General features: G+C 44.4%; 1 protein-coding gene across 1 annotated transcript in view; it reads left to right on the top strand.

The window, feature by feature from the left end:
* LOC109781349 (probable metal-nicotianamine transporter YSL3) overlaps nucleotides 1-14806 on the top strand; it is a 101733-nt gene that overhangs the window by 29441 nt on the left and 57486 nt on the right. The window contains exons 3-4 of the mRNA XM_073505654.1: nucleotides 10328-10425; nucleotides 10506-10640. Coding sequence (XP_073361755.1) covers nucleotides 10328-10425; nucleotides 10506-10640 — 233 coding nt within the window. The remainder of the gene's footprint in view (nucleotides 1-10327; nucleotides 10426-10505; nucleotides 10641-14806) is intronic.

The raw sequence follows: 14806 nt of genomic DNA, 5'->3' as shown, positions 1-14806 counted from the left end.
TGTGGAAGATGTGGCAACGTTGGTCTTTGTCTTGTTGGTGTTGAAGCGTAAGACCTTGGAGACAATGAGAGCGGGGCTCGAATCATTGCCACAAAAGACTTGGTCATCTTCATCTTCATTCACGAGCAGGTGCATGGCCACTTGCTCAAGGGCTTCCATTTCTTCTTCACTCATCGAGTCATAGGTGCCGTCGTCCTTGGCGATCATGATGCAATGAGGGGGGCATTCGAATCAAATTTCTTTTGGCCTTTGCCTTGACATGTGAAGCATATGATGGAAATTGTCTTGACGGTCTCATCCGTTGGAGTAGATGATGATGAAGCTCTTGACTTCAAGTTGCTTGTAGTAGGAGGACGACTTGAAGATGTCGAAGTTTCTTGTAACTTGACTTGTCGCCGTTGCATGGAGATGCTCTAGTCGAGGTAGGAGGTGTCGTAGTTGTGGAAGCTTGAGTGTAGAGCCGTATGTCTTGGTAGAGTACCTGGCATATTTGGAATCATCTTGTACTTGTCGCTCGGCCTTGGTTGCTTGGTGAACTAGCTCGAGGAGGTTGGAGTAAGGTTGGAAGTCGGTAATCTTGTTTATTGGGTGATTGAGTCCGTTCAAGACGAGTGCCATAGTTTGCTCGTCATCTTCCTTGACATTGGCCTGTATCATGGCAATCTCCATTTCTTGGTAGTATTCGAGTTGCAACTTCTTAAAAAGATCGCGAGTGTAGTATGTAGGCACGAAGCGAGCTCTCATGAAATCCTTCATCTGTGTCCAAGTCATGATGGGTGGTTAGCCTCTCTGTCGGTGTCGCTCGATCACTTGTTCCCACCAAATGAGGATGTGGTCTTGAAACTCGAGGGAGGCCATGGCGATTTTCCTCTCCTCTTCGTAACTGTGAAGATAGAATATCTTGTCGACCCTCAATGACCATGAGAGATACTCCTCGGGGTCGTTGTTTCTGGAGAACTTAGGCATGGTGAACTTGAGCTTGCCATAGCGTTGTTCTTCATCATGTGGACAATGGTGATGTCGGACTTGGCGTGGAAGAAGGTCTTCAATTTCACGCTCCTCTTGATGGACTTACCGATTAGGACGAGCCATGTGTGCCCGGTTCCTTCTCTCTTTTAGCTCCTCATGGCGAGTGGCTTCATATTGTCATTCTTGGAGAAGTGCTTCTTCTTTTTCACGCACTTGGCGGTTGCATCGGCGACGGCTCTAGTGGCCTCGTGGAGTGCATGTTGCGCTTTGAGGGCGTGTTCATCGTGGCGTTTTTGTTTCTTGTCGAATCGCATCACCGTCTTGAGGTGCTTGACGTTACGGTTCTGGAGGTTGCTCTTGGTCCACAACGTCTTGTTCTTGGTGTCTCACTCTTTCATGTGCTTAGACTCGGTCTTGCAAAGCAATGCCATGGAATGGATTTTCTTGAGATTGGCGATCTTGAGTGTCGGTGCGTGGAGGAGAACAAGCTCGAGGAGGACTTGCACCAGAAGAAGAGTAGGCCAAAGAGTGGCGATTGAGTGGTGTAGTCTTGACGAAGAGGTGGTGGAAGATGTGCGGCTCATGATCATGTTGCGGAATTCTTCCATTTGTGTGGTGAGCTTAGCATCGAGGTAATCCCGGTTTCTTGCTTCCGATTGGCATAGGTCGGAGGGGAGTTGCTCTATGCGGTCACCCAAAGATTCACTTTCTTGATGGAGGGCTCATTGGGCGATGAAGAAGTGACTTTTGGTGATGTAGTCGCATTCATCATCTTGATCCTCGAAGAGTGGCGGTGATTTTTGGTGATGTAGTCCCTTGGCATATCCATCATAACCAAGTGGCGGTGAGTAGGAAAATGAGAGAACAATACCAAAGTTACCTTTTCCGAAGATTGAGGATGTATCGAGTATCACTCAACTGAATGCTATAATAGGAGAATGGTACTAGGTTTTCTTTTCTCACACCTACAAGTAATGGCTTATGGAGTTGCCTGGTTAGGATGAGTGGCACAAAATTCAAGCAATTGTTAGCCAAGATATTGATAATGTTGAAGAGATGCACAAATTGCAAGTAAGACAAATAGATCAAACCCAGGGATATCACTAGAAACACACACACGAAAGATAAATGGATCCGCAAAACCAAGGAGTGAGCTCAAAATGTGTAACCACGGAAGATGCTCTTGTTGTAGGGATACTACAGACACACTAGCTCAATTTCTCAAATGGGCTAGATGCGCTTGTGCACCAACCTATGAGAGAAACGGGCCATCTACAATCCCAAGTATGCTTATGTATGTATTGACCAAGATGATGGAACTATGCAAAATGGGTCAATGCTATCCCGTACAAGCTCTTTGTTTCTCTTCTTTTGCGTAAAATCTTCTTCCTTTTTTTGACTATGCCACAATGCTTGATATTCGAGCCAGAAATATGAGACAACAAGTATGATATGCATGGGAGAGACGTATCACTAAAGTTGCACAAATAGCGTGGCCCGACAATACTCAACTCGCTAGTCTCGATGGGTAAGTGATGCAAAATGGCTCGAGGCTATCGAATGTAATGGCAAGGTATGAGTACAAGATGTCATCCAGGTTACCGTCCTTGCTTATGGTTAGTATGAAATGAAGTGGTTGCTGTCGATGTCGAGACCGGGCCGATGATGAGTGGCGGTGATGTCGAAGTCGAACCGTCCCTAAGTAGCCGAAACACCTTAGGATACGGTGAACCTCAACCCAAAATCTCAAACACCAAAGGGATGAAATACGGAAGTCAAATGGTGGTGCTAAGATGGAGAAAGAGGCAAAAGGGGCTATGGACAAGCTATACTGGATGGTTCATGCGCACGGGGAAGTTGTGCCTGTGCGCAGGGGGGTGCTCTGGCTGCACAAGAACGCAGCCTGATCCGTGGAGGATCACCAAAAATTGGCCAAAATTGGTGGTGGGGTGGATGCGGATGGTGGTAAGGGGTAGATCCACTTGTCAAACACGAAATTCGTGGACCAAATCAACAAAATCTCACAAGATCCAACAAACTGCATGAAAATATTTAGGGATATTTTTGTGGGGATTTTCGAATGGGGACAAAAAACAACAAAATTAGGCTAGAATATAGGGGTAGGGACTCCGAGATGTGAATCAACCATGGCTCATGATACCAAGATGTTGTATGGTGGAACCCTAAGTGGAGATCTTTTCACACTTGGAGGGGGGAAGGGATGAACACAAGAGCACAAAGAGGCAATTCACTGAAACAAACCCCAATCACACATCCACTGGAATATCATAGTTGAGATCCACAAGAATACAAGAACAATCCAAGCAAACAAGCACAAAGGTAAGGTTCTTACCACTCCTAAGGAGGTGAGGTCTTGATGATAGTCTTCTCGAAGAGAAGGTCTTGATATCCACTTGGGATCCTCTCACAAGAGGTCTTGATCTCCAAGAGGAGTGGTAGAAGGAGCAAAGCTCTATGAATGTCTCACATATACTTTGCTGACCCTAACAAATGTCTTAGACCTGAAATATATATCCTAAGGGAGGAATGGGATGACTTGGGAGTCAAGACAGGGCTTCCACAGCTGAAGCCCGGGAGTCACGTGCGCACGGGGTAAGTGAGGCCCGTGGGCATGGGCGTCCAGTGTACATGGTACATGCCCGTGCGCATGTGGTGCTACAACGGCGAGGGCCCGTGCGCATGGGGTCTGGAGGCCGTCTGCACGGGGGTGCGCGTCTTGGTTATAGAAGCATTCTGGGTGGCCCATGTGCACATGGTCTGGAGGGCCCGTGCGCACGGGGTCGCTGTGGAGGTGTTGTTTTGCTCCTGTTGGATGCCTTCTTCTTCCTTGTGGTCTTGGGGTCCTTCTCCTATGCCCATGGGTTGTCCCTTAGCTGCTAGGTGGCGTTCGTCTTCATACCTAATGACACATAGCATATTTTGGTGAGGTACCATCCAAGTTCCATTCATATCCATACCAATCTCAAGTAGGAGTGAGTTCACCTTATTTTCATGGCGTGTGCTTGAGCTCTTGTCATAGGTCCACATGCTGCTTGATGAGTTGTAGTAGAGTCCATGGGGATGATGGTGGGATGCTCCCCATCAGTAGCCCTGGCTAGAGTGGGTCCATACTGGGCGTGCACGCCTCTAGAGGGGAGCAATACGCTTACGCACGAACTCCTTAACAACCATGCTCACTGTGAGCCCGCCAGCTTGCATCACCTGCATCCTCACCATGACTGGCTCCAGCGCGGCGTCGGTCGGGTCGGTGTGCTCCCACCCGGAGTTCTGCACCGCTGGCACCTCCGGGATTTCGAGAAGGGGGCTGTACTGGTGACTATCCAAGTAGATCCAGCGCTCTCTGAAGCCTTCAACCTCCTTAGGAATCTACATGTCGATGATGTGCGCCCGCATGCCCGTGGCCATCTGGAATGACACGCGGCCTAAGAACTAGTCTGTCACCATCAGCCGGAGGCGGAAGAATTTCCGGAGGAAAGCCACAGACGGCATCACGCTAGAAAGGCCTCGCAGAGGTAGGCAAAGACGGAGAGTGGCAGGACCAAGCTCGGCTAGATGCACAGTGCATGGTCCTAATAATGCCTGAGCACAGCGTCAAAGAAATCGGAGAAGGGAGGCACCAACCCGGCGAAGATGGAGTGGAGGAAGAACGGAAAGGTCATGCCCCCTCGCTGAGCCGCGGGGCGCGCCGCTGGCCAGATCTTCGTCGCCCCTTTCCTGTTGTGGACGCCGACCGTCATCGGCCGCACCTTGTCTAGGCCCTCCTCATTGAGAATCGCGGGTTCAGCAGCATGGGCCACGGCCCCGGCTCGGCAGCTTTCTTCTTCCCCTTCTTTCCCGGGGCATGGAAGTGGACGAGGTTGGGAGTTAGAGAAAGAGGAACAAGGAAGTTGTTCGCACGCAAGGCGAAGGGCGATATGGGTACAGAGGGAAATGATGTGCCTGCAGCATGGGCAGGCTTTATCCCCAGGACAGTGTTTACCGAGGTGTCGTGGGGAGTGGGGGCGTCACGCCCCATAGAAGCCGCCACGCATCGCCTCTGGGCCCGGTAGCTCGATGGGCACCACGTCGCTTCCCCCCAACGGGCGGAATGTGCATGCCGCGGGCCCGGGGGCTACTGTCGGCCTAGTGGGAACTAGGGTACCATGGCCCATATGCCTCTGGCCTAGCGGGCGACACTTGAGCTGGCCCATGATAGGTGGCCTTGATTCGGCCGCTCTGCAGGGAGCCGCCTTGCAAGGGGCTGGCCCCACGAGGCCCCCTTGCCACCAGGCAGAGCCGTGCCGAGGCCACCAAGCACTCGGCTGCCTCGCGAGGCTCCCAGCGCGAGGCCGCCGCACGAGGCAGGTCGTACGACGCCAGCCGCGGGGCTCCACGCCCGTCACTTGGATGACGTCCTGCTGTCAGGACAAGGACAGCGAGGCGTGACCAAGCCCAGTTTCTGTGCTGGTGATAAGGGAGCAGCGGCGCTTGTCTCCCCCAAAGAAAGTCCGAAAGCATTTCCTCTTTGGTGAAAGAAGATCAAGGCAGATTGGCACGCTAGGGCAGAGGTCATCGCCGAACCCACCACCATGTCATGAAGACTACTTTATCAGGCATAGACTGCCTTTAGTGAGGATAAGCCTGGTCTCAAGTCCCCCTTTGAATTTCCGCCTGGTGGCCACCCTTTCTCACTCATATTTTTGGGGAAGAGGACCAAGGCACTACAAAAGGGGTTGGGCCGCCTCCATGTAAGCGGATCGAGCCATTCTACCCACCTGACGTGTACCTCGAGCCACAAGCTCTCCATTACAATGCAATTAAACACAGGCAGGAGTAGGGTATTACACCAGCACGGTGGCCCGAACCTGGGTAGCTTGCGCGTCCCCTTAGTTTCCAGTGAGAGCCAGCGTTCCTGTCGCAATCCCATCGTAGTTGTCTTCGTGTCGTAGGTCCCAGAGTTCGAACCTTAGTTCTTGGAGAAGTTTCCTGGACACAGATCCTAGACTGCGACAGGCGTTGAAGCCAATGTCTAAGAATGGCCAAGTGTCGGCGATAGGGACTCCTTGAAATTTTAATCCCTACTAAGTTAATGAAGTATGGCATGCAATGGTCGGTGGTGATGTTGGGCGGGGGCTGCTGGTGCAGATAGAGTTGTGTGGATACGAAGTAGTATGGCGGAATCATCTGTGCTGGCCAGGGCAGAGGCGATTGCATGACCGACATATTCAAAACCCGCACCCGTCGAGTTGCATGCTTTATTGGATGAGGAGCTAGGTGACTGGTCACCGCCAAAGCATCATCCCTCTTCCTCTATTTGTAGTGGTGGGTGTTGCATGTAACAATGTTAGCCTTTCTAGTGGCCAACACCGATGGGCCTCCGCCTCTGGGCCTGGCGGACCTACAAACATCTTCGTCACTACCTCCTCCAGCTCCATTGCGGCAATGGACTGCGAATTGGGCGGGAACTAGGGTGGGTGGTGGCGATGATCAGAGCGGAGACAGTGGGGAAAGGGCAGGTTTTCACGCAAAAATAGTTCGAAAATATCGAACAATGCGCTTCACCTTGCTTTGGTGCGGGGCGGGGTTTTCGATGTCTAACGGGGCAGCTGTCCGGACTCCTGCAAAATTCTCCGGGCTTGTCTTGAAGTCTGTATGAATTTGATGTGTGGACTGGTCCGTAGACATTTGATGGACGACGTTGGAGGTCCCAAAGTGTCCGAATAGCGCGGTCTAGAGATTAATGAATGGTTTGATGCGTGGCTTTTGTGAGTCACTAACGATCATATGAAAAGGGTTACTAACTGTAGCAGTACATGTGCAACATCGACAATACTACCCACGTAGAATTCTACTACCAGACATGCCCGTGCATTGCAATGAGAGAGAAAATATTTTTTATCAAAGAAACTATTTTCATTTTGATTGAATTTTGATTCTGAATCATCATATTGATGCCTGCACCTGTTGCCACACTCAGGCAACATCTGAACGGTGCCGCTGGACACTAAGGAGGCCACGTCTATGAATTAAGTCTATTTAAGAAAGCCTAGATGTGTCACTGCCACACGGAGTGGATGGAACACAAATTAAGAGCCTACATACTGGTTCCAATATTAACGCTCATGACTATCACAAGAACTGTTCAGATATTTTTAAAATAAATTTTCATGTACTTCTAATGTTCATGAATTTTATAAGTGTATGTGCTTCCCATAAAAATTGTCTGTGCATTCACTACCAAAAGTAATTGTGTAGTCCGTTGGTAAGTATGCGCTTGGATATCGCTGAGAAAAGGTATGTACGTCGGATCTTAGATCATGGGACATGCATAAAGAGAGAACATGTGCAAGTACAACATGCCACAATAGTGCCCAAAGGCTGCCCATGTATGCTCGTCTTCTGTCATTGCTACCGAACGATTATAACGGATTAATTATAGCACGTCGCTCGCACTAATGACCAACCCATGCATGTGTGTCTCTCTCTTTTCCCTCACTTCTCGCTGGGCAGCACACATCAATGCATGTGACATGTTCGTTTGTAATCCGGTTCAAAGTCCATACAAAAGAAAGGTGAATCATTTTCTAGTGATTAAGGTTGCACCCTAAATAGCATTTTAAAAATAGTCAACAGGAAAAATAACATTATATTCATATTCTAAACATTTTTCTAATCAAATTCGATATGTAACATGCTAAGATTGGAATTGGGTTTTAAAATTTATGGTTACTTAAAAAACATTTATCCTTGATGGAGTGTAGGTTGAGTAAAGAAAATATTAGGTTTTTCTTGCAAAAATGCAAAAGAAATGCTTTTGTGTGACTGAAAGATGGACCGCGTGTTAATTTCCAGAAAAGGTAAGGGGTTTCCCATAACAAATGCAAAAAGATTCATTTTTACTGTAACTTAAGTGTGGACTGTGAGTTAATTGCTGAAAAGGTAGGTTTGTTTTTGGTAAAACATGTGACGAACGAGTAGAAGCTCTCTTGTCTTTATAAGTAGGTATAGATGTGTGCACTATTAAACAACGCCATCTTTTTCTTGAGAATATTGAACAACATCAATTCTTGGAACAACTCATATGTACATGCTTGTGGTCATGTTTCTAGATGAGAAGACGTAGTGCTTCCACAGTTGAGGCTACAACAATCAATAATAACTAATGGGCGAGCACTATCAAGAATGAGAAAGAACTAGCTAGAAGGCACAAATATTAAAATATCCACCTGTGAGCCTGGGTTCATCTGCACTCGGTGAACAGTAAATTCCTTTAAAATAGCAAAAAATTCAAAAATCTATTTTTTTTGTGGTGCACGATGATTCAGTGTGTGATGTCTGTGCCAAATACTGTGAGGTTTGGATATTCGAGGAGCTCGTGGGAAAAAATACAAAATAAGCACCAAACAGTGCAAAATTTCAAACTTTCTTATGGGATCAATTGTTTGTAAGAGCTAGACAAATGTCCAAACTTCACCAAATTTTGCATGAAAATCACACACTCAGGCATCTTTGACAACAAAAATATTTAGTTTTGTTTATTCTTTCGCTATTTTTAATGAATTACTGGACATGCCCGGGCTCATCTGAGCCCATGAGCCAAAATGCCTATTTCAAAATATCAGTACTAGTTAGTCCATAGTCTGTCTAGTGACTTGATGTAATCATCTATATCTATATAAATATCTCCCCATAACATATAACTCTTAACATGCACGCATGCCACCTCATCTTCGAGACATGGAAGGAAAAGCCCACCTCAACATACAAACATACATGAAAAATGTTCACCTCAATAATTAAATACAATAAATTTATGTATTTTTAGTTTTAGTTCACATAATATTCATCTGAATACTCCTTTATTGTGAGAAATTCGTCTAAATATGCATTCTCCAAATGATCAAATATTATCAAAGCATGTTGCAACCAATTCCCTGCGCAACGCACATGATTTGTTCTAGTGTTACATGTATTAAAAGCCATTCACTTTGATAGGACGAGCCGATTTTATTCTCTTCATGACAGCCAAGGATGAATCTTCCTCACTCTTTTATATTTTATGGTCAAAAACTTGGTCGTCTATTCTTTATTAGTGTTTCGTTCTAATAATAGACAAACCTTGCCTTGTCGCCGCACACATGTAGAATTTTCTTTGCCACACGGAGGGGCACGAAGGCCCAACATGCTTTATTATTTTTAAGGGTGGCATTACACACAAGACCCTACAAGAAAAAAAATAACAAACATGCCCTAGAGTTTTATAAAGAATACCCTAGACAAAAATAAAAACATGATCAGGTCCAAAGCTGGTTCCTGGTGGCTTCACTCTAAGTGGGGCTGGGGACAAGACCACTTTATCCCTTGAGGCCCCTATAAAAGATCACCATAGACACTACCTTGAGGCAACACTGACCCCCAAACAGCATCGTGGCCGAGAGAATGATTTTGGGCGCTCTTTAGACTGAAGAAGCGATAGATTGTCGGAGGCAGTCGGCCAGGCATCATAGGCTCCATTGCTTCTCTAAATACATCGACAATGGTGCCTAGGATTCCCGTCGTGTTCCTCCATATCGACATTAGGGGCTCTTCCCAGCAACATTGCACGAAATAGTGGCATAATGGCACAAACCAACACAAGGTTGACAACTGGCAAGAAGGCCCTATATACCTTACCCATACTCTCTAAGATCCCCTCTCATCTCCACCTCAAGCGACGACTCTTCCAGAGGAGAGGAGAGGGAAGGAGGCAGTCACAACGAGACGGAGACGGGAGCAAATGAGTGCCCTGCAGGTTAGAATTGTACATTGTGGTTGTATATGGTCTTACACTTTTGAAGGCGTTTCTTAACGCCTCTTAACTTCTACTATGTTGTGGTGTGGCTTAATTTTGTGTGGTTGCTTCTCTGTAAATCCTTATTGGATATGTGTATGACCATTGCATCCTGTTACTCCTAAATAAGATTTTGCATATCAATTGGTCAAAATTGTTTAAGCAGAAGAATATAGCTCGATCTAATTTTTAAAGAATCTTAGAAAATACAAGTTACTATATTAAGTGTTTCCTAATTTAGAGGGTGTGATTTTTCTTTCTAAGTACCATAAATATGAAAAGACTATATTTACTTCTTTTTCTACCCCATCTTAGGCTAGAATGTTTATTATTGTTGTAAAACATTTTATTATTTTTGGTTTTATTGGACGTGTTAGTTGTGTGCATCCTGTTATGCAAAGGCCATGCACTTGCCCAGTACCTTGTATCACCTCCATATATTATTTGAAAGAACATGCCCTTTACCGAAAGAAACTTCTCTTTTCTAAGAACTATAACTCATATATAATTGGTGTTGTTCTGTTATAGGTGATGATTCTTGACTACAGATTACTCTTCCCGACAGGAACAGCTCAAGCTCACCTTATTAACAGTTTTCACACCCCTCAGGGAGCTATCGTAGCAAAGTATGTCATGTAGTTTCTTTGCTTGCTGCAATTTAGTTGCTATTTCTGGATTGTTGAAACTAACTTTATAGTTTATCCAGAATGCAAGTTGCGACGATATTTAAACTTTTCGTCGGTAGCTTTTCTTGGACTTCGTTCACTTGGTTATACGCTTCAGGAAAAGGTTGTGGATTTTCAAGCTTTCCCTTGTTTGGACTAGAAATGTATAAGAAGAGGTAAGAAGTATGTTTACAAATATTTACGTCACAATATGTTATATGTTCATACTATCTCCATGATTAAATATTAATTAAGATTCATTTTATCAAAAATGAGGATAACCCCTAGCCTCTATATTGATTAATGTCACAACGAAATATTAACGATTGAACAAAGCTAGTCAAAGCCAAGCACCGATGCCGAACAAATCTTCAAATAGAAAGAAAAAGGAAAACAACCCGAAGCTAACTTCTATAACTAGCTCACAACAATCGTCTTCTCTGATATCTACCATAGTCTATTGCTAGTGACAAGTCACCGAAGAAAGAACATCAGGCTCAATGAAAAGCACGCTAATTCTTCAAGAAGAAATGAGGCTGACATTTTGATAGGTCCAACCAAATGTCAAACTTGGGATGTCATTCCAAAGCGGATTTTCAGGCCAACGCCTTCACCAAGGGCATAACACAAACACGTTGATATTTGTTGATCTAGTAAAGAGGAAAGATCATGGGTGCAGACTTCTTATCAAAACAATTTTTACAACAACCTCACTGCTGGTTGGAGCCTTCTTGCTAGCCGGAGTTCTGATAGAAACAAAGTCCCACCCATGTCAGTGGAAAACATTGAAAGTACATGGAGGACCTCGCCACCCCACATCTATTCACTACCACCACACCCTTCAATCCCTGCTATTGGGAAAGGAACGGTGTTGAAGAAAGGTCATGAAAAAATCGAAATAACTAGAGATGGCCAGCACTGCATCACCTCATCTTCGGATAGCCTGAACCATCCTCTTATTGGAGCTCCACTAGTGAAGAGCACTGGTGTGCCTCCATCACCATCGAGTCACTTCCATGTCCATGCCCAAATTTGCACGCCAACAGTAGGGACAAAACCATGACTAGCACAATCATCGGACCTCAGAACATTAACGATGCGAGTGATTTTCCAGATCCTTCTTTAGTAAACATATTAGGTCTTGTCCAACTTCATGTTTCATATTATAGATAGAATTGTTAATGACAACCATATAAATAATAGTATCATAGATGCATTAATAATTCTATTCCCCAAAATATTATTATATAGTTTTCATAACACATATTATTTATTTTAGTAATTATAGTTTTACTCCAAAGGATGTTTCAGCTTTTAAGGCAAAACATCTTCAGAAATTATAAATGAATATTCCCTTATTTCTCTATACAAAATTTTGAAATAGCATACACATGTAAAGCACAATATTAGATAATAAGGTTAACAATGTAAGTATCATAGTCGGTCTTTAACAAAATCAACATCCTAGACACCTTCTTAGAAAACCATCTACATTGGCCAAATGATGGATATTAACACTCTACAAGTGCAAAGCCTTTCTAGAGGATATTTACAAAAAAACACCACGAAGCCCAACCCAGCCCATCAACTGCCCCCAGTATAGGGATTGACTATTCGTCACCCTGGGTGAGCAATAGTTTTTCACCCCCCCCCCCTCTATTTTAACATCAATTCACTGTAATTTTACGTTCCATAAATTTTGTATTATTTCGACGTAAAAAGAGACGTCAAGAAAATATATAATCAACATAAAAAATATTTTATGTTACATAAAATTACAAATATAAAAACATAATGTAAAAATATACATAAATGCACTTTTTCTGGTCTTATGATCTATATATTTATTTTCTTATGCCAAATTTTACGTGATGAATTGATATTAATTTAAATATTTGTATTCAAAATGTAATTTATTTATGAAATGGTCGTAAGATTACCTCGGGTGAAGAATAAATTATTATGCACCCTGGGTGATGAATAGTCAATCTATAAGCTATAACATGATGCAATTTTTTGTGCTATTTTTGTTATGAGTTTTTAATCATTCATCGAAACGAGGCATGCGATACGCCATTGGAAAGTTATAGAATAGGTGGAACCTTTTCATGTCAGACACTGTTTTAGTTCTCATGGGGTTTTAAATGAATTTTGAATATGATGCAGCGCCCATTGAGTGCAGTGGACGTATTTACATGAAATTTTTGACTGGTTGGTAGAAATGATGCAAACGACACACCGTTGAGAAGATATCGACAAGACACAAGTTTTTCATGCTGAACACTCTTTCTAGTTCATTATGGGTTAGATGAAATTTTAAAAATAGTGAAATGAGGACGTCATTTCTTTGACAAACCCCAAAATCAACAGTAAATGACATCTAACGAATAACTAAACTATGGCCACTAATAGTATCTGGCTGAATGCAGTTAATTAAACCGACAGAGAACTTTCTTTAAATGAACAGTGAGCTACAAATTTTTTTCCACTTGTGGTAGTAGATTGCAGTTCTCGACTGGGAAAATAGCAGTACGCGACGAATTGAAGTGAACTACACGACAAGTTTTGTCTTTTCTCAACATTTTTTGGTGAGTCTGGAGCGAGAGAATGAGGCGAGTGAACTAAAAGTATTATTTATAAAATTAGTTTTTTGTGTATACAATCGTGGCATAGACAAGGCAAACTACGTTTTAAAAGAAGTGAACTTCTCATGATGTTTTTATTTTTATCAGTTTACCAAATGAACTATAGAGGATTTTACAATAAACTACTTTTGGGGTAACATATTTTTTTAGAAAACATGTGCTTGCAAATTTACACATATATTCTTTAACACAAGCAGTACACACAAGACACACACAAACGAGCATACACAAACCAGCCGAACTGCATAGTCGACTGAGCCCAATTGCATGAATGTGTCCTGGATTAGGGGGTGCTTGCCACGTCAGCTCCCAGCCATTTGTGTCGGGGTGAGGACCCGTGTGATAATTAACCGGTGGGACACACTCGAAGGGCCCAGGAGCGCTAAGGTGGATATCTCCCGATGACTTGGCACATACTCCAAGACTTAGAGGTCGTCTTCGACACATTTATCCTTCGATGCTACTTACCTATGTGGACCCTATGTACCCCGGTATCCATATAAGCCGAGGGGTCAGACCGTAGATAATAAGTTTCATACACATGCAATCTCATGGTAGATCAACCTGTACCTATACCCCCTCAATCCATACAATCAAAAAAAGAACGTAGGGTAATATTTCTTTGAGAGAGACCGAACATGGGTAAAATATGTGTCTTTGTTACCATCGCACAAAGGCTACCCACTCTAGACACCCTGCACGAGATCTGCTGGATCTGACTCCATCATTGGTGGCCCATGCTAGTCCCTCTGAGTAGTCAAAGCAGTTGGACAACGCAGCTCCAGATCAACGGTCAAGTCAGCAGCAGTATGACTTTCTGCCAAGGAAGATCTTTGTCTTCGGTAGCGTCACCCTCTTCACAGATCCGGCCGGCCACCTTGGCTAGGCGAGAACTTTGCTGTGGGTCAGATCATTAGATTCGGCAACCTAGAGTATGTCGTGGACTATCGCGGTGAGCTTGCTTTCTCCAACTGGATGTCAGACCAGATCAAGAAGCATAATGAGACGCCGGCCCAAAACTCGGAGTCAGTCCAGGTGCCGGAGGGTGATGCAATCCATATCTTGAATAAGGATCCGACAACTACCCCTAATGCCTAGGCATCTAGCCTAGTTCCCGGTGAAGAACCTAGGTCCATGTCAGATCGGACCTCGGTGAAGCTCCCTGTTGTCATAGTGCTTGATCGGGCCATGGATGAAAAAAAGACACTTCTGAACGAGATATTAGATTGGATTCAGCAGCTTGCGATCTTGGACACTGAAAACTAGATTTACAATCAGATATGGGGAGAAACCAGGGGAGTTTAGAATTTTCAACCCACCCACCACCCATGTAATCTCAAATGTTGAAGATTTAGCCAACATCCTTGCAAGCGCCTCCGACGAGGAAACCCACATGGATGACGGCGTGGGAGAGTCCTTAGAGAATTCTCCATTGGTCAACACGACAAAGGCTAGTGGAGTTGATTAAGGGTGGAACCCTAGATGGCCGATCTTTCACAAAAGGAGCGGATCCCAACTAAGAACACGAAGAACACGAGGGGAAACACAAGAGAAAACACGAGAGAATACTCAAACCAACAAGAACAATCACACATGTGCTAGATCCTCGAAACACGAGAGGATATACAAAATTCACGATCAACAAAGGACGATACAAAGGTAACCAGTTCTTCTCTGTGAGGAGGTCTTGATGGGGC

This window comes from Aegilops tauschii, chromosome 1 (assembly GCF_002575655.3).
Source record: "Aegilops tauschii subsp. strangulata cultivar AL8/78 chromosome 1, Aet v6.0, whole genome shotgun sequence".
NCBI classification, from domain to species: domain Eukaryota; kingdom Viridiplantae; phylum Streptophyta; class Magnoliopsida; order Poales; family Poaceae; genus Aegilops; species Aegilops tauschii.
This window is presented reverse-complemented; position numbering and strand designations above follow the sequence as displayed.